Source organism: Elephas maximus, chromosome 2 (assembly GCF_024166365.1).
Source record: "Elephas maximus indicus isolate mEleMax1 chromosome 2, mEleMax1 primary haplotype, whole genome shotgun sequence".
Taxonomy (NCBI): domain Eukaryota; kingdom Metazoa; phylum Chordata; class Mammalia; order Proboscidea; family Elephantidae; genus Elephas; species Elephas maximus.
In genome coordinates this window covers 155359943-155384191 of record NC_064820.1, presented here as the reverse complement: position 1 = coordinate 155384191, position 24249 = coordinate 155359943, and the positions used below count along the sequence as shown (strand labels likewise).

Here is a 24249-nt window from a genome sequence, read left to right as displayed (position 1 = left end):
CTCTGTGCCGGTGACAGTGGGGGGACCCTTATAACCCTGTGGAGGCAGGGAACATGCTGAGAGAGTGGGAGCTCTAGATCCCTGCCCCTGCTCTGTCCCGTTTCCCTTCTATGCACTTTGACGCCTTGTCTGTGATTTGAGAGGTTTGGATTTGGACTCTGAAATTCTGTCTGCTTCCCAGTCTTAAGGTTTTGTGGATCAGTCATGGAACTTATCCAAACATTTAAAACCACAGATTCCAGAGGGTTCCAAGGTCAGCCAGCCAATGAACAGCAACACAAGGGCAGGAACCTGAGGCGTCTCCCTCTCAGATGTGTGCCCTTTTCTCTACCCTGGGCTGCCCTTTTACGTCTCTATCTGTTGTCACCTCCAGAGTCACCCATGGGGTTGGACTTGCTTTTACTGCTTTTAACTCGTCTATACTTAAAAAAAAAAAAAAAAATTTTTTTTTTTTTTTTTATTATTGAAGGTTGAGGTGAGAGGAGCAGAAGCTTTTCTGAGATTTTATAAACTTGGCAGCCTCTGTCCAGGCCCTATGTGAGTTTTATTCACTGCAACTCTGCCCAGAAGCTGGGTCCTCTAACCACAGGCAGGAGAGACAGAGAAGTTAGATTTCTCTGATCATTCAGGGTGGCAGGAGCTATTTGGAGTAGTTCTTCACTGAGCTTTTTGAGGGCACTAGCAAGTTAATGATGTCTTTGTGTGCCTAACATAGAGATGGGGCAGAGGTCATATGCTGAGGGTATACCTGCCCAGAGGTTGAAATGGAGAAAGAGACACCTTGTTCAGGGATTTTTTCAGACCCCAGTTGGGCAAGGACAGATTGTCTGTTCTTGAAATCCTGGACCCCTGGGACTCACCGGGCTGCTCTGGCTTTCTCTCCCGGGCAGGCATCGGCCCCGATGGACACATCGCCTTCAACGAGCCAGGCTCCAGTCTGGTGTCCAGAACCCGTGTGAAGACACTGGCCATGGACACCATCCTGGCCAACGCTAGGTTCTTTCATGGAGATCTTGCCAAGGTGCCCACCATGGCCCTGACAGTGGGCGTGGGCACTGTCATGGATGCTAGAGAGGTAAGGGTGTGGGGTCCAGGGGCCTTCATGGGGGCTGGAGTAAAGGGTTTGTTTTTTTTTTTTAAGTTTCAATTATACAGGTACCCACCTGAATACATTGCTAATAAAAATAAAGACATTTTATATAAGGCTGAAATCCTAACCAATTCCTATCAACAGTTTCTTCTTCCTCTTCAGAGGTAACCATTGTTCATAGTGTGAGGTGAATGCTTTCTATATGTTTTTTATGCCTTGGACTCCCTAAGAGGCCACAGACACCTGACCTTGGCATCCATACCCCTTTCATGCTTCTCATGGTCAAACAAGAGTCCAATACCGTTAATACTGAATCATGAGTTCATACCTGCCCAGGTACTAAGAGGGACTACGTTGTTCCCTGTAGTTGGTAGTGGTCACCGTTTGAAGGGAAGCTCCCCCTGCCACCCAAGGATGCTTATGGTTGTACCCCAGTGCTCAGGGGTTAATAAACGTGGCAAAGATGGAAATGTAATTGTGTCTTGAACTGAACTGAGGTTTTTCCCCCTAGAAAGCAGAGTATCATTTGAATTTTTTGTGGTTCCAGTGTTCTTACTATCTTTCATTTGAATTTTAGAAGCATTTTATCTTACTTTCTGAGGTGTATTTAGTGGGAAGCAGCTGTAAGTTTAGCTTCAAGCTTCTTTGCCCAGGTCTGTAAACAAGCATCTAAATCAGTGAAAAGGTTTCCTGTTTAAAGTGAACTTCTGTGAGATCAATGATGGCCTCCAGATTTCTGTTGGGTAACCTTGGATCAGTACCTAGACAGGCCACTCTGCTGGTTCTGGCTCTGCAGCTTGCAAAAAGGACTTGAGGGCAGTCCTTACCATGTGAGAGAGTATCTTGATCTAGGAAAGGATCTGGAGCTGGAAATCAGGAAATTCTTTTTTCGAAAATGAGCTCTGGTTTGCTGAGGCATCCTGAGCAAATAGTTAACGTTCTTTTTATGCCTCTGTTTTCTCACTGATTGAATTCTGTCCCCCAAAAATGTGTGTCAACTTGGGTAGGCCATGATTCCCTGTATTGTGTGGTGTCCACCATTTTGTGATCTGATGTGATTGTCCTATGTGTTGTAAATCCTAACCTCTATGATAACGAGACAGGATTACAGGCAGTTATGTTAATGAGACAGAACTCAATCTATAGGATTAGGTTGTAACTCAAGTCAGTCTCTTTTGAGATATAAAAGAATAGAGCAGAGAGAGAGGGACTTTATTACAACCAAGCAGGAAAAGCCAGGAGCAGAGTGTGTCCTTTGGACCTGGGGTCCCTGCGCTGAGAAGCTCCTAGACCAGGAGAAGATGATGATAAGGACCTTCCCCCAGAGCTGCCAGAGAGAGAGAGTCTGCTCCTGGAGCTGGTGCCCTGAATTCAGACTTCTAGCTTCCTAAACTGTGAGAGAATAAATTTCTGTTTGTTAAAGCCATCCACTTGTGGTATTTCTGTTGTAACAGCATTAGATAACTATGATAGAGTTTGGTACCAGGAGTGGGATACTGCTCTAACAGATAGCTAAAATGTGGAAGAAGTTTAAAATATGAAACTGAATAGGTAGATGCTGGAAGAATATTAAGGTGCCTGACAGTTAAAGCCTGGAATGCCTTGAAGAGACTATTGGTGGAATTATGGACATCAAAGGCAGCTCTGGTGAGGACTCGGAAGGAAGTGAGGAGAGCTATAACTCTGGAGATGGCATAGACAGAAGCGGCACCAACAGAACCAGGAGAATGGCGTGAGACAGTGCAGGAGGTGATCAACAGAGCAAGAGAGCCGAGTGCCTTCAGGCAGGCACTTATCAGTAGAGCTAAAGAGCTTTGGAACACTTGTCTGAGCAGGGCAGACATTTGGCTGCCCCAAGAGCTCCGAGGATCCAAGAGGCCAGGAAACCAGGAAGGAGACCCTGAAAAGACAAGGAGCACAGGAAACAAAGCTGCCTCGGTAAGAGTCAGATCTTCACCAACTCATTTCTGAAGTTGAGGGATGGGCCCAGATTCACTGTCTAAAGCTGAGGGAGTGGGGCTGCCACTCAGGCACACTAGGAGAATGGGGCCACCCAAATCTGAGGGAGCAGAGTTGCAGTACCAGTGGGCCTGGAAGGCAAATCTGAAGCCCAGAGCCGAGGGGCCTCTAGCCAGAAACTGGAGGATATGGCCAAAAACCAGATATGGAGGGCAGGGCCATTGCCTAAATGGTCTCAGAGAACAGAAGATTATTTTCAAGCCTTGAGAACTAATATAACGTGTTCTGCTGACTTGCTTGGTGCCTGTTATCCTTTTTTTCCTTCCAGTGTCTCCCATTTGTAATGGAAATGTCTACCTTGTGCCTGTTCCACCATTGTACTTTGGAAGCAGATGACTTGTACTCTAGATTTCACAGATGAAGAATTTTTCCCCAGGATGGAATTTGGACTTTGAGTTGATTTAAGACTTTTGGGATGATATGATGGGGTGCCCCATGCATCTGTCAGCTTGTCATACTGTGGTGGCTTGTCTGTTGCTGTGATGCTAGAAGCTATGCCACCAGTATTTCAAATATCAGCAAGGTCAACCATGGCGGTCAGGTTTCAGCTGAGCTTCCAGACTAAGAAAGATTAGGAAGAAGGACCTGGCAGTCTACTTCTGAAAAAATTAGCCAATGAAAACTTTATGAATAGCAGAGGAATGTTGTCTGATATAATGCTGGAAGAAGAGCCCCTCAGTTTGGAAGGTTCTCAAAATACAACTTGGGAAGGGCTACCTCCTCAAAGGAGAGTTGACCTTAATAACGAATGGAGTAAAGATTTCAGGGCCTCCATCTGCTAATGTGGCATGACTCAAAATGAAAAGAAACAGCTGCAGATATCCATTAATAATTGGAGGGTGGAATATATGGTGTATAAATCTAGGAAAATTGGAAGTCATCAAAAGTGAAATGCAACACATAGACATTGACATCCTAGGCATTAGTGAGCCAAAATGGACTGGTATTGCCCATTTTGAGCAGGGCAATCATATGGTCTGCTATGCTGGGAATGACAAAGTGATGCATTATACTTCAGCACCACACTGTCAATGACAGGATAATATCCATATGCCTACAAGAAAGACCAGTTAATATGACTATTCAAATTTATGTACCAACCACTAAGGCCAAAGATGAAGAAATTGAAGATTTTTTACCAACTTCTACAGTCTGAAATTGATCCAACATGCAATTAAGATGCATTGGTAATTACAGGTGATTGGAATACAAAAGTTGGAAACGAAGGAATGGTAGTTGGAAAATATGGCAGTGGTGATAGAAACCATGCCCAAGATTGCATGATAGAATTTTGCAAAACCAACTACTTTGTCATTGCATATAACTTTTTTCATCAATATAAATGGCAGCTGTACATGTGGACCTCACCAGATGGAATACACAGAAATCAAATGGACTACATCTGTGGAGAGAGACAATAGAAAAGCTGACTATCATTAGTCAGAACAAGGCTAGGGGACTACTGTGGAACAGACCATCAATTGCACATATGCAAGTTCAAGTTGAAGCTAAAGAAAATTACAAGTCCATGAAAGCCAAAGCATGACCTTGAGTATATCCCACCTGAATTTAGAGACTATCTCGAGAGTAGATTTGATGCATTGGACAATAATGGCCGAAGACTAGACAAGTTGTGGAATGACATCAAGGATGTCATACGTGAAGAAAGCAAGAGGTCAATTAAAAAGAAGACAGGAAAGAAAGAAAAGGCCAAAATGGATGTCATAAGACACTCTAAAATTTTCTCATGAATGAAAATGGCTAAAGCGAAAGGAAGAAATGCAGTAAAAAGAGCTGAACAGAAGATTTCAAAGAGCATCTCGAGAAGACAAAGTATTGTAATGAAATGTAGAAAGACCTGGAGTTAGAAAACCAAAAGGGAAGAACATGCTCGGTGTTTCTCAACCTGAAAGAACTAAAGAGAAAATTCAAGCTTCAAGTTACAATATCGAAGGATTCTACAGGGAAAATAATAAAACAACGGAGGAGACATCAAAAGAATATGGAAAGAATACGCAGAGTCACTGTTCCAAAAAGCATTGGTTGTCGTTCAGCCATTTCAGGAGGTAGCATATGATCGAGAACCAATGATACTGAAGGAAGAAGTCCAGGCTGCATTGAAGGTATTGGCAAGAAACAAGGCTCCAGGAATAGACGGAATACCAGATGAGATGTTTCAACAAATGGATGCCACGCTGGAAGCATTCACTCGTCAATGCCAAGAAATCTGGAAGACAGCTGGCCAACTGACTGGAAGAAATCCATATTCATGCCCATTCCAGAGAAAGGTGATTCAGCGGAATGAAGAAATTATCAATGTCATTAATATAACACGCAAGTAAAATTTTGCTGAAGATAATTCAGAAGTGGTTGTAGCAGTACATCAACAGGGAACTTCCAGAAATTCAAGCCAGATTCACAAGAAGACGTGGGATAAGGGATATCATTGTTGATGTCAGATGGGTCTTGGCTGAAAGCAGAGAATACCAGAAAGATGTTACCTGTGACTATGCAAATACATTTCACTGTGGATCATAACGAATTATGGATAACATTGCAAAAAATGGGAATTCCAGAACAGTTAATTGTGCTCACGAGGAGCCTGTACACAGACCAAAAAGAAGTGCAAACAGAACAAGGGGATACTGCGTGGTTTAAAGTCAGGAAAGGTGTACGATAGGACTGTATCCTTTCACTGTACCTATTTGTCTTAGTCATCTAGTGCTGCCATAACAAATACCACAGGCGGATGGCTTTAACAAAGAGAAATTTATTTTCTCACAGTCTAGTAGGTTACAAGTTCAAATTCAGGGCGTCAGCTCTAGGGGAAAGCTTTCTCTCTGTATCAGCTCTGGAGGAAAGGCCTTGTCCTCAATCTTCCCCTGGTCGAGGAGCTTCTCAGGCGCAGGGACCCCAGGTCCAAAGGACGTGCTCTGCTCCTGGTTCTGCTTTCTTGGTGGTATGAGTTCCCCAACTCTCTGCTTGCTTCCCTTTCCTTTTATCCCTTGAGAGATAAAAGGTGGTGCAGGCCACACCCCAGGGGAACTCCCTTTACCTTGGATCAGGGAGGTGACCTGAGTGAGGGTGGTGGTACAATCACACCCTAATCCTCTCAACATAAAATTACAATCACAAAAGGGAGGACAACAATACAATACTGGGAATCATGGCCTAACCAAGTTGATAAACACATATTTGGGGGGACATAATTCAGTCCATGACACTATTCAGTCTGCATGATGAGCAAATAATCCCAGAAGCAGGACTATACGAAGAAGAATGGGGCATCAGGATTGGAGGAAGACTCATTAACAACATGCATTGTGCAGATGACACAACTTTGCTTGCTGAAAGTGAAGAGGACTGAAAGGACTTACTGATGAAGATCAAAGACTACAACCTTCACTATGGATTACACCTCACCATAAAACAAAAATCCTCACAACTGGGCCAATAAGCAACCTCATGATAAAAGAGAAAACATTGAAGTTGTCGAGGATTTCATTTTACTCCATCCACAGCCAAGAAATCAAAGGACGCATTGCATTGGCCAAATCTGCTGCAAAAGACCTCTTTAAAGTGTTAAAAAGCAAAGGTGTCACTTTAAGGACTCAGATGCGCCTGATCCAAGCCATGATATTTTCAGTCACCTCATGTGCGTGTGAAAGCTGGACAATGAAGAAGAATTGATGCATTTGAATTGTGGTGTTGGCGAAGAATATTGAGTATAACATGGACTGCCAAAAGAACAAACAAATCTGTCTTGGAAGAAATACAGCCAGAATGCTCCTTAGAAGCAAGGTTGGTGAGACTTTGTCTCACATACTTTGGACATATTATCAGGCAGGAGTAGTCCCTGGAGAAGGACATCATGCTTAGTAAAGTAGAGACTCAGCAAAAAAGAGGAAGACCCTGGGTAAGATGGATTGACACAGTGGCTGCAACAATGGGCTCAAACAGCAATGATTGTTAGGATGGCACAGGATTGGGCAGTGTTTCCTTCAGTTGTACATAGAGTCACTGTGAGTTGGAACAGACTCGATGGCACCCAACAACAACAACATTATTAGAGGAATGTGTTTTACATGTGGCAAGGACATGAATTTGGGGGGCTGAAAGGTAGAATGTTATGAATTGAATTGTGTCCCCCAAAAATGTGTGTTAACTTGTCAAGGCCATGATTCACTGTATTTTGTGATTGTCCACCATTTCGTGATCTGATGTGATTATCCTACGTGTTGTAAATCCTCATCTCTATGATGTTAATGAGACGGGATTAGAGGTAGTTATGTTAATCAGGCAGGACTCAATCTACAGGATTAGGATGTATTTTGAGTTAATCTCTTGAGATACAAAAGAGAGGAATCCAGCAGAGAGGAGAGGGACCTCATTACCACCAAGCATGAAAGGCCGGGACCAGAGTGTGCCCTTTAGACTTGGGGTCCCTGTGCTGAGAAACTCCTAGACCAGGGGAAGGTTGATGACAGGGACTTTCCCCCAGAGCTGATAGAGGAAGCCTGCCCCTGGAGCTGGTGCCCTGAATTCGGACTTCTAGCCTCCTAGACTGTGAGAGAGTAAGTTCCTGCTTGTTAAAGCCTCCCATGTGTGGTATTTCTGTTATAGCAGCACTAGATAACTAAGACACTCATCTTTTAAGAAAGGAACAGTAAATCCTCTTCACAGCTCCGTGGTACAGGTGAATTACAATGAGAGGAAACCTTAGAGTTGAGCTCTTTAGGATCACTTCCCTGCACTCACATTCTTCAGAGGAGCCTGTGCCTTTGTTTTACTTACACAAAAAGCAGTATAGCCCAGAGCATTACCACAGATGACATGAGCAGGTCAAATGCACTGAACTGAAGATGACCAGATTAAGAGGCTGCCTTTTTGGGCTTCAGCCTTACCAGCTCCACAGATAACTCACCAGTGCTTCCAGGCCCTCTTTTAGGTATGCAGATTTCAACTGTGAAAACTTACCCAACCTAGGACTCCTGGGATCCCAATGTGAGACTATTGGGATGAGAAATGTGGGCCTTTGTGTGGCAAGCCCCTTCATAGGGCACTTTCACACCCATCATCAAAGATGCCAGGAAGCACCATTACATGGTAGTCAAGAGCACAGTCTTTGGGGTCAGAAGCACCTGGTCTAATCCCAGGTCTCCTGTTTCTTAGCTTTGAGACCTTGAGCAAGTCGCTTAACCTCCCAGGGGCCCGTTGCCTTATATAAAGTGGAGATAATGATGCTACCTCATGTGTGTGATAAAGCTTGTGGAGCACTGCATGGAGCGTTATGTAACTACTTGGTACACATGTTAAAAATAATAGCCCATACACTCATTTGGGGTGACTCAACTAGAATTCAGGGGTCTGGGCTCCCAGGTCTAGTGCTTGCTTTCCTCCATCGTTGCCTCGTTTCTGACCCCCAGGTGATGATCCTCATCACGGGTGCTCACAAGGCATTCGCATTGTATAAGGCCATCGAGGAGGGCGTGAACCATATGTGGACCGTGTCTGCCTTCCAGCAGCATCCCTGTGCAGTGTTTGTGTGCGATGAGGACGCCACTCTGGAGCTGAAAGTGAAGACCGTCAAATATTTCAAAGGTGAGTGGGGAGGCCAGGTTCAGTGTGCTAGCGTGAGGGGTGGACCTGGCTTTCATTCTCTGGCCATTTTAATAGGCAACTGTGGTTTTAATAAAACTCAAACCCTACTGTCTCACAATACACAGTCATTCGTTCTCTTTCATGGCTGCAAGAATCCATTTCTGGAGATCTGTTTTCTTGGAGAAGGAGGGGGAGAAAATGAAAGCTGTGGTCCAAGGGCCATGTGGTGATCTCCTTGCAGTGATATTGAGCCTCAGGATTTGCTTTTTCTCCAGAAGTTTTATTTAAAACACATCTGCTGAAAATTTGATCTCTTTTGTTATTTTGAAATATGCATAATTTCATTTATGCTTCCTCCACCCCCCCAGGGCCTTCCCCCACCCCCTCAGTTTGTTGCAGAAAATCACATCAGTGGTTCTAGTCAGAGAACTGTAAGACAGTGAGCCTCAGGGGTTTTATCTTTCCAGATCTCATAAGGCCTTTCCCCTCAAGACAAGGCACTGAACTAGAGATCATGAAAATCTTTTTTTCCTTTTACTTTTAAGCGAATGTCTCTGAAAATTCCCATTTACTATGCAGGTAAATTAAGAATTAGTTCTTTGCTGAAAAAAATTAACCTTTAAATAGCCATCCCCCCTAGCGATTGAATTTGCAAAGTTTCTGTGAACTGTAGCACTCATTGGGATTAATAGATTCTTTTCCTCTTCTCAGGGCTTTGTCATTTGGGGGTCACAGAGAAAAGATGACGAGTATCAATCAGTATTAGAACAATTTGAGAGCCTCCTGGCTGTTACTGTTGCTAATCATGGAACTCTGCCTGTGCTAACCAGTTTCTGTTGTTAATTTTTTGTAGGTTTAATGCTTGTTCATAGCAAGTTGGTGGACCCCTTGTACAGTATAAAAGAGAGAGAAGCAGAGAAAAGCCAGTCTTCCAAGAAACCATACAGTGATTAGCCTGTGTTGGCAACTAGTGTCAAGTACCTCATTGGGCTGGGTGGGTCTTTCTAGAAATGGTCTTTAGGAGAACAGAATTGTATTTCTTTTATCTAGTACAGTTACTCCAGATAAGTGGGTGAACATTTATTGTTCTTTGCTATGAGGCTTGGAGCCTCATCATGAAGTTTAGTCACAGGGAGAATGACTTGATTAAAACTTACGGTTAATCAGAAGGAAAATCTCTGGGAAATGTATTCCACCATCTTGATATCCACAACATCTAGATCAGGGGCTTGTAAATTTCTGTTCTGCCTCTGACAATGTTTACATGTACAACACACTCCTGTCAGGAACCTCTGTCATTACATGTACTGACTGTCCATTGGGACGGAATTAGCACTTGTGTATATTGAACAGAACCTCTTTGGAGAGTCTTGAGAGCCTGTCTTGTGCAGGTCTGCCCCCTTATTTGAGAATCACTATCCTAGATTAAGACACAAACTCTCTCATTGTCTAAAGTCAGTGGTCAGTGACAAGTGTCATGGAAAGAAAAGTCTCTCTTCCTCTTCCAACCCCAGTTGTTTTTTCTGCTCTCACAGCTGACCTTTCTGTGAACTTGGAGGACTCCCTGGGGGAGGATTTAGTAGAGAAGGCCTTTGCAGATGAACCCAGGTCCCCAGTGGGTCCAAACACGTCAAACTCCTCTCCCTCAGGGTCCTTCTGGCACCAGGAGGAAGAAGGTGGAAACCCTTTTCCCATCAGAGCCATGTGTTTTTGTTAAAAGGTCTCACTGTGGCTCCTCTCTTACTCTACACGCAGTAAAAGGTAGGAGGTCCCTGGGGCAGCAGACACTGCCACCATTTCAGTGTTAGTGTTCAGCCAAGGTGATGCGGGCCAAGGCAAGCAGCTGGTATGAGTTTAGTCCTAAAACATGAGTGCCATGCTTCCTGCTTCCATGAGAGGTGAGTGCCAAGACAACAAAGTAAGTGCTTCTAAAGCTGCATAGTATCTTTTCCTCCACTTAAAATACGCTGCCCTTCTAGCTCAGGCTCACGTGGTGTGGTCTGATGTTCCCCGAACGTCAGGACATAAATACAGCCCTTTTGTCCATTTATCCTTCAGCCCTTATTCAAAAGATGAGTCTATTGCTCTGCCTTCCTTTTATACTTTTAAGCTTTTGTGAAATGGATGCTGCCTTCTTCTCCCTGTTTTCGTGCCTGTTTGAAGCTGCTAGTCCCTCTACTCTAGAACGACCTTTCAGAGCCTGGTTCAGACCTCTTTTAAGTGGTGTGTTTAGTACCAGCATTTCGTCTGTAGCTTTTATACGTGATTGTGCTCATTCTGTTTTCAATCTGATGGATTAATGAACTTGTTTATAATGTGGTATTTTCTATTAAATCTGATATTTTCAAATAAAATGTGTCATTTGTGGACTTCTATCCCCAAAGGACGGAAAACGTTGTCTGGGCTGATGGTGATAGATTTTGGAAATAGCTGGTGAGCAAAGCTTCACACTCATACCTCACAGCAGCTCTGTAGGAATGTCACAGTCATAGCGACTATCTTTTGATCTCATCTTTAACCACCAAGGTAAAAAATAAAGCGTTTTATGAAAATGAAGCACCTATGTGAAAAAGTAGGAAATTGTCATGTTTGGGCTCTACTTGTGATCCAAACAAAGATACAGCTGTAGATTTGTGACAAGGAGGGATATAAAAAAAACTGCTAGGTATGGAAAAATAGGTATGATCATTAAGGTTGTGTGTCAACTTGGCTGGGCCATGATTCTCAGTGATTTGGCAGTCACGATGTAGTTTGGCAGTCGTATGATGGTGTGATCACCTCCATGATGGGATCTGCTATGAGTAGCCAGTTAGTCGAAAGGGAATTTGCTTGGGCATGTGGCCTACATCAAATATAAGTGGACTCTCTGGCAAGGCTGGTGGGCTTTTGCTCAATCTGGATCCTGCATCTGGCTCCTGTTCATTCCGACCTCTGGTTCTTGGGCCTTGAGCTAGGAACATACCTGTGGTCTTGCCTGCTGATCTTGAGATTTCATCAGTCTTCATAGCTTGTGAGCAAGAGCCGTGCTGTCTGACCTGCCGATCTTGGGTGTGCCAGCCCCTGCAGCTGCATGAATCAGAACAAGTCTCTAGCCTGACCTACTAATTTGGGGTGTTCCAGCCTCTACGGCCACATGAGCCATTTCCTTGGTATAAATCTCTTTATATAGATATTTATATGCTTTGCTGGTTTTGCTTCTTTAGAGAACCCAGCTTAAGATATTTAGTACCATGTGTGATACCTTTCTATAGTTTTGTCAGAACGAAAAGTATAAGGGAGCTGGTCGGTTTATCCTACTTTCACTAGACAAACTGGTGAAAGCAAGAGATGAGCTCAGGGCTTCCGAGTCAAAGCTCAAGTGCCACATAAATGACCTCAAAGTTTCCACTTGTGCCTTGAAAGAAAACCTTATCTCTTGTAGTAACACAGCTGATATTGCCAAAAACCAAACCCAAAGTCTTGTTGTAAGAGTAGCTGAATTACAATGCCAACTCAACTGCCAACCTCAAAAGGTGTCTGAAATTAAAGTGAGGGCATTGACTGAGAAGAAATGGGATCATGAAACTTGGATTGGGGACATTGGGACACATAATGAGGAAGCTGGAAATACTAAGCCCCTGAATTCTGTTGAATCATTTTGCCAAGAGAACCATCCCTCTTACTTCATCTGAGGAGATTACTCCAAATTTGACCAAGAAACCCTCCCCAGTAAAACAATTAGTCCCTCTACCCCCATATGATGAGATTAACCCTGCTGCGTCTAGAGAGCTTTTGTCTGAGTCATTGCCTGGGGCATTGCCTGAGGCAGATGATTTACAAGACAAAGCTGAAAGTTCTCAAAACACTTCCTCGCTTCTAGACCTATAACTAGACTTAAGCCCCAAAAGGTAAAGTACGAAGTGTGAATCAGGAGGAGTTATGCTACACTCCAAAAGAACTCCTTGACTTTCCTAATATGTACAAACAGAAGCCTGGGAGCTTTGTGTGGAAATGGCTATTAAGGGTGTGGGATAATGGTGCAAGGAACGTAAAGATGGATCAGTCTGAGTTTATTCATATGGGCCCACTAAGCACAGATTCTTCATTCAATATTTCAGCTCGAGAAGTTAGGAAAGGATCTAATGGTTTATTTGGTTGATTTGCTGAAGCATGGATTATGAGGTGGCCTACACTAAATCAAGTAGAAGTACCAGACCTGCCTTGGTATACTGTAGAAGAAGATATCCAAAGGCTTAGGGAAACAGGCATGTTAGAGTGGATTTATTAGGTTAGACCCACAGACCTACACATGGAGTGCTCAGAGGACACACCTTTTACCAAAACCGTGAGAAATTTGTGAAAGGAGCTCCAGCATCCTTGAAAACTGCCGTGATGGCTATTTTATGTAAGATTTAACAGGGGGACTGCCCTGATGCAAGATACCTAACTACAACGGGGCTAATTGGAACCCATGGTAGTAGGGGCCAAGTGGCAGCATTCAATCTGCAAAGACAAGGTGGATGTAGTTACCAGAAGGGACAGCGGAGTCAAAGCAGTAATCAGAATAGTCTGACTCGTATAGACTTAAGACATTGACTACTTAGTCATGGTGTCTCTAGGAGTGAAATGGGTAAGGAAATCTACTAAATATTTACTTGATCTATATAAGCAGATGAATTCTAGGTCAAGTGAACAGCAGTCTAACTCCAATCAGCAGAATAGTCACAGCCTCTCAAACTCACCCAGACTTGAGTGAGTTTAAAGACCCACAACCCCTTGAATGAAGGGGTGGCAGAGTCCCCTTGAGGAAGGACTCCAATACACTGCCAAAAACTTACACTGTTAATCTTTCTCCCAACCTTCTCCAAAGGTATCTAGAGCCTTGTACTGTTCTCTGGGGAAAAGGAAATAATCAGACTTAGGGGATTACTGGATACTGGCTCTGAACTGGCACTAATTCCAAGAGACCCAAAACATTACTGCACCCACTAGTCAGAGTTGTGGCATATGGAAGTCAGGTTATTATTGGAGTCTTAGCTCATGTCTGTATCACAGTAGGTCCAATGGGTCCCAGAATCCATACTGTAGGGATTTTCCCAGTTCAGGAATGCATAATTGGAATAGATATACTCAGCAATGACAGAACCACCACATTGAATCCCTGACAAATGGAGTAAGGGCTATTATGGTAGGGGAAGCCATTAGAACTGCCCCTACCTGGGAAAATAGTAAATCAAAAGCAATATTGCATTCCTGGAGGGATTGCAGAGATTATTGCTACCATCAAGGACTTGAAGGATGCAGGGGTGGTAATTCCGGCCACATTCCCATTCAACTCACCTGTTTGGCCTGTGCAAAAAACAGATGGATCTTGAAGAATGATAGTGGATTATTGAAAACTTAATCAAGTGGCAACTCCTATTGCATCTGCTGTTGCAGATGTGGTTTCATTGCTTCAACAAATTAATACATCTCCTGGAACCTGGTATGCAGCTATTGATTTGGCTAATGCCTTTTTCTCCATATGTGTTTTGAAGGACCACCAGAAGCAGTTAGCCTTCAGCTGGCAATACCAGCAATACACCTCAGTTGCCTACCTCAGGGCTACATCAGGTCTCCAGCCCTATGTCATAATTTAGTTCTCAGGGACCTTGATTGCCTTCCACAAGACATCACACTGGGTCCATTACATTGATGACATTATGCTGATTGGACCTAGTAAGGAAGGCAATGACTCTGGACTTATTGATAAAACATTTGCATGCTAGAGGGTGGGATATTAATTTCACAAAAATTCAGGTGCCTTACACCTCAGTGAAATTTCTAGGGGTCCAGTGGTGTGGGGCATGTTGAGATAGTCCTTCTAAAGTAAAGGATAAGTTATTGCATCTGGCCCCTCCCACAACTAAATGTAATACACAATGCCTAGTGGGTCTCTTTGGATTTTAGAGGCAACATATTCCTCATTTGGGTGTGCTACTCCAGCCTATTTATCAAGTGACCCAAAAGCTGCTAGTTTTGAGTGGGGCCCAGAACAAGAGAAGGCTCTGCAACAGGTTCAGGCTGCTGTGCATGCCACTCTGCGACTTGGTCCATATGATCCAGCTTATCCAACAGTGTTTTAAGTGTCCGTGGCAGAAAGAAATGCTGTTGGGAGCCTTTGGCAGGACCCTATTGGGGAATCACAGAGCAGATCCTTAGGATTTTGGAGCAAAGCACTGCCATCCTCTGCAGGTAACTACTCTCCTTTTGAGAAACAGCTTTTGGCTTGTTACTGGGTCTTAGTAGAGACCGAACACTTAACCATGGGCCACCAAGTCACCGTGCAACCTGAGCTGCCCATCATGAATTGGGTGTTGTCTGACCCACAGAGTCATAAAGTTGGACGTGCACAGCAGCACTCCATCATTAAATGCAAGTGATATATATGAGATTGGGTCCAAGCAGGACCTGGAGGCACAAGTAAGTTGCATGAGGAAGTGGCCCAAATTCTGGTTGTCTCCATGCCTGTCACGTTACCTTCCATCTCCCAGTCTGTACCTATGGCCTTATGGGGAGTTCCATATGATCAGTTGACTGAAGAAGAGAAAACTCGTGCCTGGTTTACAGATGGTTCTGTGCAATATGCAGGCACCACTCGAAAGTGGATAGCTGCACCACTACAACCCCTTTCTGGGACCTCCCTTAAGGACTGTGGTGAAGGGAAGCCCTCTCAATGGGCAGAACTTTGAGCAGTGCACCTGGTTATTCACTTTGCTTAGAAGGAGAAATGGCCAGATGTGGGATTATATACTGATTGGTGGTGGCCAATGTTTTGGCTGGATGGTCAGGGACTTAGGGGGGACATGACTGGAAAATTGGAGGCATGGGGAAGAGGCATGTGGATGGGCCAGAAAGTAAAGATATTCGTGTCTCATGTGAATGCTCACCAAAGGGTGACCTCAGCAGAGGAGGATTTTAACAAGTGGATAGAATGACATGTTCTGTGGAAACCAGTCATCATCTTTCCCTAGCCACTCCTGTCATCGTTCAATGGGCTCATGAACAAAGTGACCGTGGTGGCAAGGATGGAGGTTATACGTGAGCTCAGCAACATGGACTTCCCCTCACCAAGGCTGACTTCTCTACAGCCACTGCTGAGTGCCCAATCTGCCAGCAGCAGAGACCAACACTGAGTCCCCGATATGGCACCATTCCTCAAGGTGATCAGTAGCAAGTTGATTACATTGGACCACTTCCATCACGGAAAGGGCAGCGGTTCTTACTGGAATAGAAACTTCCTGTGAATATGGATTTGCCTTCCCTGCATGCAATCCTTTGCCAAAACCACCATCCTTGGACTTACAGAATGCCCTATCCACCATCGTGGTATCCCACACAGCATTGCCTCAGATTAAGGGACTCACTTCACAGCAAATGAAGTGCAGCAATGGGCACGTACTCATGAAATTCACTGGTCTTACCATGTTCCCCATCATCCTAAAGCAGCTGGCTTAACAGAATGGTGGAATGGCCTTCTAATGACACAATTATAGCACCAGTTAGGTGGCAGTACCTTGTAGGGTTAGGGCAATGTTCTTCAGGAGGCTCTATATGCTCTAAACCAGTGTCCAATATACGGTGCTGTTTCTCCCATAGCCAGGATTCATGAGTCCAGGAACCAAGGGGTGGAAATGGGAGTGGCACCACTCACTATTACCCCTAGTGACCCACTCACATGATTTTTTGCTTCCTGTCCCTGCGACCCTATGCTCTGTGGGTCTAGAGGGCTTAGTTCCAAAGGGAGGAATGCTCCCACCTGGAGACACATCACTGATTCCATTGAACTGGAAGTTAAGAATGCCACCTGGCCACTTTGGGCTCCTTTTGCCTCCGGATCAACAGGCAAAGAAGGGAGTTACTATATTGACTGGGGTGTGATTGATCCTGACTACCAAGAGGACATCAGACTGATATTGCATAATGGAGGTAAAGAAGAGTATGTCTGGAATGCAGGAGATCCCTTAGGGTGTCTATTAGTACACCATGCCCTGTGATTAAAGTCAATGGAAAACTACAGCAGCCCAATTCTTACATGACTACTTAATGGCCCAGACTCTTCAGGAATGAAGGTTTGGGTCACCCCACCAAAGAACCACAACCAGCTGAGGTGCTTGTTGAGGTCAAAGGGAATACAGAATGGGTGGTAGAAGAAGGTAGTTTTAAATACCAGTTATGACCACAATGACCAGTTTCAGAAATGAGGACTGTAATTGCTATGAGTATTTCTGCCTTATATGTGCACATCAAATATTTCGTTTTCTTCACTTATAAAATATGTCATGGATTGAATTAAGTCCCCCCAAAAATGTCTGTATCAATTTAGCTGAGCCATGATTCCCAGTATTATGTGATTTTCCTATATGTTGTAAATCCTGCCTCTATGATGTTAATGATGGAGGAATGGCCGGCAGTTGTGTTAGTGAGGCAGGACTCAATCTACAAGATTGGATTGTGTCTTGAGGCAATCTCTTGAGATATAAAAGAAAGAAGTGAGCAAAGGGAAAGGGGCACCTCAGACCACCAAGAAAGCAGTGCTGGGAGCAGAGCATGTCCTTTGGACCTGGGGTCTCTGTGCAGAGAGGCTCCTGGTCTGGGGGAAGATTGATGAGGAAGCTGACAGAGAAAGCCTTCCCCTGGAGCTGACACCCTGAATTTGAACTTTTAGCCTACTTTACTGTGAAGAAATAAATTTCTCTTTGTTAAAGCCATCCACTTGTGGTATTTCTGTTATGGCAGCACTAGACGACTGTCTAAAATTCAGGGCATCAGCTCCAGGGGAAGGCTTTCACTCTCTGTCGGCTCTGGAGGAATCAGTCTTCCCTTGGTCTGGTTGCATCTCAGTGCAGGAACCTCAGGTCCAAAGGACGTGCTCTGCTCCTGGCACTGCTTTCTTGGTGGTATGGGGCTCCCATGTCTCTCTGCTCACTTCTCTCTTTTATATCTCAAGAAAAGGATGGCTTAAGACACTCCCTGATCTTGTAGATCTCATCAGTATAACTGCCACTAATCCATCTGATTACATTGTAGTGATAGGATTTACAACACATAGGGAAATCATATCAGAAGATAAAATGGGAGACAATCATACAAGGAAATCATGACGTAGGCAAGCTGACAGATATTTTTGGGACACAATTCAATCCATGACAATGACTAAGATGGATGTTAACAGGGCTAGTGCTTTTTTGGTGGTATGTGTGTCGTATCATGTTAGGCACAAGCATGACTTTATAATTGTCTTTATTCAGAGATTATGGTTTAAGGAGATGTGTACAGCTGTCAAGTTGTCAGGGGTGAAGTGTGATTGTTAAGACTGTATGTCAACTTGGCTGGGCCATGATTCTCAGTGGTTTGGCAGTTATGATGTAGTTAGGCAGTCATATGATGATGTGACCACCTCCATGATGGGATCTGCTGTGAGTAGCCAATTAGTTGAAAGGGAGTTTCCTTGGACATGTGGCCTGCATGAAATGTAAGTGGAGTCTCTGGCAAGGCTGGTGGGCTTTTGCTCACTTTGGATCCTGTAGCTGGGTCCTGTTCTTCTGACCTCTGGTTCTTGGGACTTGAGCTAGCAGCTTACCTACTGTCTGACCTGCTGATCTTGGGTTCGGCAGCCCCTGCAGCTATGTGAATCAGGAGAGGCCTCCAGCCTAACCTATGAATTCAGGACATTCCAACCTCAACTGTGTGAGCCATTTCCTTGATATAAATCTTTTTATACAGATACTTATATGCTTTAATGGTTTTGTTTCTCTTGAGAACCCTGCCTAAGACAATAGGTAATATATCCCATTTTAGTTTAAAAAACTGTCAATACAATAGAACATCTTGAGTTAATTTAATATAACCTATTAAGGAGGTGGAAACTCTGGTGGCGTAGTGGTTAAGTGCTATGGCTGCTAACCAAAGGGTCGGCAGTTTGACTCTGCCAGGTGCTCCTTGGAAACTCTATGGGGGGCAGTTCTACTCTGTTCTGTAGGGTCGCTATGAGTCAGAACTGGGTATTAAGGAGGTACAAGTAGAAGTTGAAAGAAAGGTTTAATTTTTTTAACAGATTGAGATAGGATTAACATACCCATAAAATTTACCCACACTAAATACGTTTATAGAGTTTTTATTAAGTTTATAAAAAAAAAAAGAGTTGGGCAATTTATCACTACAGTCCATCTCTATCATCCCCAAGAGCCTGGCCCACTCTTCCCCCTAGACAGAGCCATGGCTTACTCCCATTCTTCAGGTCTCTGCTCAGATGTCATTTTTCAGAGACATCTCCCCCAACCCTCCAGTGTAAAGTAGCAGTTCGCAATTCATTATCCCCCTTACTCTGCTCTATTTTCTTAGAACCATTTATCACCTCACGTGTATTGCTTCTCACTACGTGGCAACTCAATGAGGGTAAACCTTTTAAATACTGCTATATCCCTGTAACAGTGACTTGATATCTAGAAGCACCCATTATTCGTTGAACTATAAGCCTGACAGTAATCCTACGCAATAACCTGGTAAAAATAATAGCATGTTATATGATAACGGGTTAACCAACCGGCCTACTGAGGAGATCTAACTTTGTAAATTTGGTTCCTAGGAACCAAAATCTTTAGTGACTGTGATGAGATGCTGGTCAAGCATGCCTAAGTTTTTAATAGGAGATACTGGGACAGCATGCTGAGTTACGTAATGATGGGCAAGTAAAACAGAACATATTAATTTAGACTTCAAGGGAGCCCTTAACATTAGCTGGCAACCATACTATTCCCCTAGTTACGTCAGTCTCCTAGAAGATGAATTCATAGTTTCAAACCTCTTAACCCCTCCCTCTCCCTCTAGCTTTTCTCTCAGCCAGCGCTCTAGAAAATAGCAACAGTCAGAAAAGAACTTCCACAAGTTCCCACTATCATGTATGCCGCACCTGCCAGCCCTGCTGTCATATTCTGCCTTCTTCCTGTTACTTGCTCCTTGCTCTGTTCCTCCTGCACTTGCTCCTGCACTCTCTGGCCTACTTAAGCACGTTGCTTCAACAAGACTCCTCTCTCACCCGCAGAATCAAATTGTCCTTCTCTTTTGCATCACCTCCATCAGCAGAGAAAACAAGCTTTTAAAAAAACTTTAACAAAACCCATTTCGCCCCTTCAGCCACAGCCTCTTTTCTCTGGTCCATTTTAGAGCAAAATTTGAGTTACCTATACTATTCTCTTCCCATTCTCTCTCAAACACTCCCTACAGGCTTTCACTCCCCTCCACCGCAACAACACTTGTGAAGTTATTGGTGACCTCAGCATTGATTGCTAAATCCTATGGTCAATTCCTAGTCCTCATACCACCTGGCCTATCTACAGCACATGACAGTTGATCACTCCTTCCTTCGAACTTGGCTTCTAGCACTTCACACACTGCTTGTTTTCCTACCTTACTGGCCACTCACTGTCTGCCTTGCTAATTCCTCTCCATCTCCCTGACCTCTTAGATTTTGCAGTGCCCAAGACTCAGTCCTTGAACGTCTTCTCTATACACAACTCCCACCCTTGATGACCTCAACCAGTCTCATGGCGTTAAATATCACCTATCCATTAACTGGGAGCCCTGGTGGCATGGTGGTTAACAGCTCAGCTGCAAACCAAAAGGTCAGTAGTTCAAATCCACCAGCACTCCTTGGAAACTATGGGGCAGTTTTCTGTCCCATAAGGTCGCTATGAGTTGGAATTGACTCAACTGTAATGGGTTTGGTTTTGGTATATGTTAACTCTATACATCCAAATCTCAGCCTAGAATATCCAACTGCCTATTTAACATTCCCACTGGGATAACTACTAGGTGTCTCAAACTTAACATGTTCACAACTGAATTCCTTATCTTTTCCTGAAAACCTGTGCTACCTACAGGTTTCTTCCATTTCAACTGCTCAAAAGCACCTGGAAATCAACCCTGATGCCTCATTCTCTCACATTATACATCCAATTTATTAGCATGTCCTCCTATTATCTTGACCTTCAGAATAAGTATAGAATCTGATCACTTCTCAAGATTCCAACTGCTAGCACGCTGGTATATGTCACCTGCATTTCTCACCAGAGTTACTGCAATGGTCCCCTAACTGATCTGTTCCCACCCTGGCTCACCTAGGTCAGTCAGATCTATCACCCTCTGCCAAGACCCTCCAATACCTATCTCAGAGTAGAAGCCCAAGTTCATACAAAGCCAATCTGCAGCACCCCCACTCCCACCCCATCTCTTACTATTCTCCCTCGATCTGCTTCAGCCCTTACGAGCCACATGCTGTCCCTGGAGCCCTCTAAACATGTTCCCATCGAAAGGGCCTTTCCCTTCCTATTCCCTCTGCCTGGAATTCTCTTCTCCCAGGTGTCCACAAGTTCATGCCCATACCGATAAGCTTTTGTTCAAATGCTACCTCAATGAAATCTTACTTCTCCACTCTAAAATTCCAACATCACGCTGTCACCCCTAACTCCCTATTCCCTCCTCCAACTCTTCTCCATAGCACTTATCTTCTGCTGAACCATATAATTCACTTATTGTCTCTTTCTTTTCACCAGAATATGGAGATGTCAGCTATGCTTCAAATACTTTTGAGTGGTCTTAAATTATCTGGCAGTACTTCAGTTCCTGCCTTGCTGGTATCATTAGATCCAGTCTGTCTCCCAAGGTATATAATAGACTGTAATAAAACAAAATAAGGACAATTAAAATCCCAGAAATTAAACCTACCTCTTGTAGCAGAGCAAAATACTAACAACCTGCCATCAGCAGTTACTGTATTTTTATAACATGCAACTGCTGCCATCTGCTGGTGATGCTTATAACAAAATTAATTTTGAGAAATCCAAAATTTCACTCAAAATTTTAAAAATCCCTTCGAAGTAGGTAGCCATATGGATAGCTTTATAATTATTATATCTGATTAACTCTCATTTCTCTTGACAGAAAAAGAAATAGTAAGTACATTAAAGAATTTCAAATATAAACTAGAATCCTCTACAATTGAAAAACGGCCTTACTGACAATGCAACAGTTCTGGAAGTATGGTTGCTGAGTCTTTTCCCTAGAACCCACATTTCCTTCATCTCCTTGAAAGGAAAGGTACGTCCACTAGATGCTTGCTTGCTCACTCACTTGCCTGATTCCATATTTAGCTGAGATGGAAGGCTAGTCCTGTCATGCTATGTGGAGCTTCATGGGTCCAGCTGACCCACAGAATGTTCTGATCAACTTATTCAATGTTTAATGATTTCCTCATGAAGCTGAGCAGGGAAATGATCACAGCAGGTACACTGCCTAAGACTGCACACATACAGCCAGTGAAGTGTCCTGAAAAATAACTAACTTGAAGTTACAAAAAGACCTCAATTGAAACAAATTTCATTGATTTGTTGAGCCTGCTAAAATTAAGTAATCAGTCTTCAAGAAAAAATTTCTAGCTCCTGACCAATCCAGGTGCATCCAGATATAATGGATGTTTACATAACACTAATAATAGTTAATAATCAATAGCTAATTGCCTCATATGGGTCTGAAAGCTGGACAATGAATAAGGAAGACCAAAGAAGAAGTAATGCCTTTGAATTACGGTGTTGGTGAAAATATTGAATATACCATGGACTGCCAGAAGAATGAAAAAATCCATCTTGGAAGAAGTATAGCCGAAATGCTCCTCAGAAGGGAGAAGGGCAAGACTTCGTCTCACATACTTTGGACATGTTATCAGGAGGGACCAGGTCTGGAGAAAGACATCATGCTTGGTAAACTAGAGGATCAGCGAAAAAGAGGAAGACCCTCAACGAGATGGACTGACACTTAGGGTAGTAGTTTCAGGGGTTCATCCAACCTCCATAACACAGTAGCTACAATAAAAGACTCAAACATAGCAGTAATTGTGAGGATGGTGCAAGACCAGGCAGTGTTTTGTTCTGCTGTATATAGGGTCACTGTGAGTCAGAACCAAGTTGACGGTACCTAACAACAACAAAAATGGATAAGACAACTGTCACAGCCAAGAGGAGCCTAGCGAGACATTACAACTGAATGTAATGTAGTAGCCTGGATGGGATCCTGGAACAGAAAAGTTTTTCAGCTCTAGTTAATGGACTCTAATTAATAATAATGTATCTATTATTAATTGTGACAAATATACCATACTAATGTGAAATGTTGATAACAGGGCAAACAGTGTGGGGTATAAGGGAGCTCTCTGTACTATCTTCAAATTTTTCCATAAATCTAAAACTAGTCTAAAATAGTTTATTTTGAAAGATGGATGGGACAAGATGCATCTCAACTGACAAAGGCAGGTCCTGAAAAGTTAGTTCAATCACGAGCTTAAAAAGTTATTTAGTAGATCATTTTCATTTATTAGCTCTAGACACAAAACTTTATATAAAAACCAAGAGGTACACACACCCTTTTCAAACTACTGTTTTGGGCAGAATGAATTATCCATCTGCAAAGGGCCCCTCACTCTCAGCAAAAGGACCCATGAGGTTCATGTCAATGTATGGCAAATCTCAATCCACTCATAAAAATCACCTCCATGAAACTTATCTAGGAACAAAACTCTTTATCTTATACTTTCTTGACATAGCAGTCTTGCACAGACCATTCATTTCTAGGGCATTCGGAAGGTTACCCCAACCTTTCATTTATTCAGAGACAGAAGTACTCTACCAAAACAGAAGTCATCTTAAAATTAACTCATAACTCATGCTACAAAAATAAGACTTAAAAGTCATACTTTGTTAAAAATGAGCAGTGAAGATTTTGTACCTAAGGAAGAAAGGAAGAAACACTCAGGTGAACAAACAAGTCTTTGAGACTAACCACATTTGTTGATTTTTTTAATCATAAATGGGCAAAAAAAAAAAAAAAAAGCCCATTTCTTTCACGAATTGCATTATGAAGGCTTCTTGCCTTCTGCTATATCAACATAATGTGCAACAGCCTAAAATAAAATGACCTCTAGAGAATATCAATCAACCCATGAACTAAAGGAGTGACAACTACTGAAAAGAGCCAGAACTGGGAATCCTGTTCACTGTAGTCACTGTTCTCCGGTATATATTGTATAATTAGTCTTTTTTATTCCCATTTATTATCTTCAACTTATCCTTTAAAGTAACTTTAGTTCTTATATAAAATACACTGAATAAAGTCCATGAAAATACATGGTTTAAATAAAATATGCGCCCTAAAACTAAGCTCAGTCACAAGCCAAGGATAAGAAAAGGTGCTGTTCAGAGACTTTTTTTGTTCTCACCTTAAGAATATGTTATATGCCAAACAGAGTTTTTAAATGTGATCAGTTGCTTTGGCAACAGAACAAATAGCAGCAACTCAGATCTAATTAAAAGATAACGTCTTTCATTATCTTTATTGTTAAGGCTGAAGAGCCCAGGTGGCACAGTGGTTAAACACTTGGCTGCTAACTGAAAGGTTGGAGGTTTGTACCCACCAGCCACTCCGTAGGAGAAAGATGCGGCGGTGTGGCATTCTGCTTCCGTAAAGATTAC

At 43.1% G+C, this 24249-nt stretch overlaps 1 protein-coding gene across 7 annotated transcripts in view; it reads left to right on the top strand.

The window, feature by feature from the left end:
* The window catches only part of GNPDA1 (glucosamine-6-phosphate deaminase 1), a 34283-nt gene that overhangs the window by 5328 nt on the left and 4706 nt on the right, over positions 1-24249 (top strand). The window contains exons 5-7 of one of the 7 annotated variants that reach the window (XR_007516119.1): positions 891-1075; positions 8536-8710; positions 21671-21826. Coding sequence is in view for 6 of the 7 variants with exons in the window: in XM_049873941.1 (XP_049729898.1) it covers positions 891-1075; positions 8536-8940 (590 nt within the window). In the remaining variant the exon portion in view is untranslated. The other 6 variants (XM_049873943.1, XM_049873945.1, XM_049873944.1 and 3 more) reach the window with 6 other exon arrangements.